Raw genomic sequence first — 3,975 nt, 5'->3', positions numbered from 1 at the left:
GAACTGATGGCAGCCGCCCCACGCAGGACTCGCCCTGCGTGGTACCATCGAGGGGGGCACCCTGAGGTGGCGGGGCATGACGGGGATGGCGGAGTCACCCATGGGGTGAGGGGGAGACACACAAACAATCCGCCCCCCCCCGGGCACGTCCCGGTGCTACCGGTAAAACCCCGCGTGGGGAAGCCCCGCGCGAAGGCGCCGCCGCTGTCCAGGGTGCTGAAGGGCGACGGCGCTGTCCAGGGTCCTGGGAGGCTGCCTTCCTCCTCCTCCTGCCCTTCCTCCTCCTCCTCTCGCCCCGCACACCTTCCACCCAGTCTACCCCCACCCGGGGGCTCCGCGTTGCCCCTCGCCCGCGGAGCCGAGCAGCCCCCGCCGGACTCCCACCCGCGGGGCTGGGGTGGTGGTGGAAGAAGAGGAGGAGGAGGAAGATGATGGTTTTTCTCTGCTTTGTCACCCCGAGGGCAGAGAGATGGGTGAGGCCGCCCCCGAGCCTGCCCCCCCCTCCCCCCCCAGACCCTTCAGAGCTCTGCCGTGTAGGTGAAGGGGGGTCCCACGGGGCACGGGTGGAGCAGGAGGTGCCCTCCACGCAGCAGCGTTAATAACTCCATGACGCCCATAGGGTGTCACCTCGTTTTTATGCTGGTTTAACGGGGACGGACAGGGCGGGGGGAGGAAACTCCTCCAGTCTCTTGTTCACATCAACCTTGAGACAAGTCTCCAGAGCAAAGGACTAGCCCTTCTTCTGCCACACCAGGAGAGCAGAGACCAGCCGGGTGCTTCCCCGGGCACCGACCGGGATCCCCACGCCCACTCGCGACCAGGTTCCAGCAGCCTCCAGAGCTCCCAGTCCGGGGACTGGGCTGGCGGAGGGGGACCCCGGGCTGGGGACAGTCTTGGCAAGAGGGAAACCACGGGATGTGTGTGTGTGTGTGTGTTCGCATTTCCTCGCCTTCCTCCACGCTCCCTCTCTCCCTGCCGGCACCCACGGCAATCCCGGGGGGGGACACGCTGCGGGACCGTCCCGGCGGCTGCGGGAGCATCTGGCACCATCTCCTGGCCAGCGGGGGCCGGGTCCGTGGGTTGCGTTTATTCTCCTTCTCCTCTTCTTTGCGGGATAACTGGAGGGAGAGCAGAGAAGGGGGAGAAAAAACCCAAAGCTTGCGGGAGACCCCTCCATGCGGCTCCATTTCTCTCCACTCATTCCTCCTTCCAGAACTGCTTCTTCCCGGTTCCTCCCTTTTGTCTGGGATTTGGGAAAGGCACAGCTGGCTGTCACTCCTGTACTTTTGCAAAAAAAAAAGCACACGAGCAACCCCAGCCCATTCCTGGGGGATAAGGGGCACCTGAACAAGCTCCTCTGGGCAGTGCCAGGGCCAAAGTTTGCAGAGCAGTCCTCAGAAACATCTCTCTCCCTTCTGAGGAGAGGGGACACCCTGATGCCAGTGCCCACACAGCTTGGGGATGGTGTCCCAGGGCAGACAGGACACCCTACAGCAGGGTGGGAGGTGGCCAGAGGTTTGGGGGCATGGGGGAAAGACGTGGTGAGGAACCAGCCCTTGCTTTCTCCAAAACAAAACCTTCAGAAAATAATCCATCACTGTGTATCAGGTTCCTCCCCCCCAGCCCCTTCCTGATTGAGGGGAGGGACAAGCATCCCCCAGAGACGCTTTCCTGTAACTCTCTTTAAACTCAGCAGCAAGTTTCTCAGCATCCCCCCAATTTCTGCCCATCCTTGATGATTTTCCACCCAAGTGACGCAGCCACATCCCCGAGCACGGTCCTTCCAGGCAGCTTCCTTTTACGTCTCAACCTCATCTCACCCGGCCCCGCAGCGGCGACAGCCCCGCATCATATTTCTTGTGTGTGGTGTATTTGTTTTTTTGGGGGCCTGTTGAATGGCAAATGCAAAAGGGAAGGGGACTCCTTCCTGTCCTTTCAGAGCCAGTGGCTGTGCCCTGCTCGGCTTCAAGGGAATAGCCGGCAAAGCGGCCGCTTTCACAAATAATGGCTTCATTAGATTGAAAGAAGTGGACAGTGACCTCTCCGAAATGGACTTTCTGACCCCTGCTGACCTCTGGCCCTGCCTCTGACAGCCTGTAAATCTTCCCCCTCGCGGCATGGCCGGGGCGAGGGCGGGCGATGCCGTGGTCCAGCGTCACAGACCCCGGCACGGGGCTGCCTGGCTCCGGGCAGGTCCTGAGCACAGCAGGATGAGGCTCCAGGGGTGTGCAAAGCTTTGGGCACACGGGTCAAAGCTTTGGCAGAGATGGGGACTGGTGTCCTCCCTCGTGTTCTTGCTCCTGCTGTGCCTCAGTTTCCCTACCCAGGAGCTTTCAGCTACTTTGAGGGGGCTGGTCCTGGGGATGTGAAGGGTCTTGGGAAATGGTATTATTTGGGTTGTGGCTCCAGTGCCACCTCCCAGCACAATCACCATCACCACCCACCCATCAGGAAGGCACAGACCAGCTCAAAAACAGCCTCTGAACCCCTACCAGGGAAAACTCAGCCCCCTCCCTGCCCATCCCACAGGCACAACCCTCCTGCCTGCGCACAAACCTCCTCCCAACCCCACTGAGAGCACCCCCACCTCCCCCCCCCCGTAGGCACAGACCCTTCTCTGCAGCCCCCAGTGCCTCCTTCCCCACCCACCCAGCTCAGGGTGCTGCTGCCCACCACACCACCTCATCCCCCCCCCATCTGCTGGGGGAGAAACTGAGGCACGACGGGGTGACTTGGCCACTGTGACTGCCGGGGGGTGCCCGTGTAATGGGGACCCACACCCCCCGAGGCTGGCACTTGCCCCCTCACCCTGGCACAACCTGGGTCCTGGCAGTGAGCCCCTCGCATCCACCCGCCTCCCTCCTCCCCATCCTTGCACGCTTGCCGCTGACCTTTGGCTACCAAGCAATCAATAATGGAGGCCACGGTGCTGCTCCTCCCCTTCGCCGTGAGCACGGTCCTTCCAGGCAGCTTCCTTTTACGTCTCAACCTCATCTCTCCCAGCCCCGCAGCGGCGACAGCCCCGCATCATATTTCTTGTGTGTGGTGTATTTGTTTTTTTGGGGGCCTGTTGAATGGCAAATGCAAAAGGGAAGGGGACTCCTTCCTGTCCTTTCAGAGCCAGTGGCTGTGCCCTGCTCGGCTTCAAGGGAATAGCCGGCAAAGCGGCCGCTTTCACAAATAATGGCTTCATTAGATTGAAAGAAGTGGACAGTGACCTCTCCGAAATGGACTTTCTGACCCCTGCTGACCTCTGGCCCTGCCTCTGACAGCCTGTAAATCTTCCCCCTCGCGGCATGGCCGGGGCGAGGGCGGGCGATGCCGTGGTCCAGCGTCACAGACCCCGGCACGGGGCTGCCTGGCTCCGGGCAGGTCCTGAGCACAGCAGGATGAGGCTCCAGGGGTGTGCAAAGCTTTGGGCACACGGGTCAAAGCTTTGGCAGAGATGGGGACTGGTGTCCTCCCTCGTGTTCTTGCTCCTGCTGTGCCTCAGTTTCCCTACCCAGGAGCTTTCAGCTACTTTGAGGGGGCTGGTCCTGGGGATGTGAAGGGTCTTGGGAAATGGTATTATTTGGGTTGTGGCTCCAGTGCCACCTCCCAGCACAATCACCATCACCACCCACCCATCAGGAAGGCACAGACCAGCTCAAAAACAGCCTCTGAACCCCTACCAGGGAAAACTCAGCCCCCTCCCTGCCCATCCCACAGGCACAACCCTCCTGCCTGCGCACAAACCTCCTCCCAACCCCACTGAGAGCACCCCCACCTCCCCCCCCCCGTAGGCACAGACCCTTCTCTGCAGCCCCCAGTGCCTCCTTCCCCACCCACCCAGCTCAGGGTGCTGCTGCCCACCACACCACCTCACCCCCCACATCTGCTGGGGGAGAAACTGAGGCACGACGGGCTGACTTGGCCACTGTGACTGCCGGGGGGTGCCCGTGTAATGGGGACCCACACCCCCCGAGGCTGGCACTT

At 61.8% G+C, this 3,975-nt stretch overlaps 1 protein-coding gene across 1 annotated transcript in view; it reads right to left on the bottom strand.

Moving 5' to 3' along the window:
- LIN28A (lin-28 homolog A (C. elegans)) overlaps positions 1 to 2,994 on the bottom strand; it is a 17,501-nt gene extending 14,507 nt beyond the window's left edge. The window contains exons 1-3 of the mRNA XM_014948616.1: positions 2,892 to 2,994; positions 1,821 to 1,888; positions 950 to 1,118 (exon numbers count right to left, since the gene is read on the bottom strand). Coding sequence (XP_014804102.1) covers positions 950 to 1,118; positions 1,821 to 1,888; positions 2,892 to 2,994 — 340 coding nt within the window. The remainder of the gene's footprint in view (positions 1 to 949; positions 1,119 to 1,820; positions 1,889 to 2,891) is intronic.
- Positions 2,995 to 3,975: the final 981 nt, after the last annotated feature.

This window comes from Calidris pugnax, unplaced genomic scaffold (assembly GCF_001431845.1).
Source record: "Calidris pugnax isolate Ruff unplaced genomic scaffold, ASM143184v1 scaffold162, whole genome shotgun sequence".
NCBI classification, from domain to species: domain Eukaryota; kingdom Metazoa; phylum Chordata; class Aves; order Charadriiformes; family Scolopacidae; genus Calidris; species Calidris pugnax.
The sequence above is the reverse complement of the archived record's forward strand: the minus strand, read 5'-3'. Positions and strand labels throughout refer to the sequence as shown.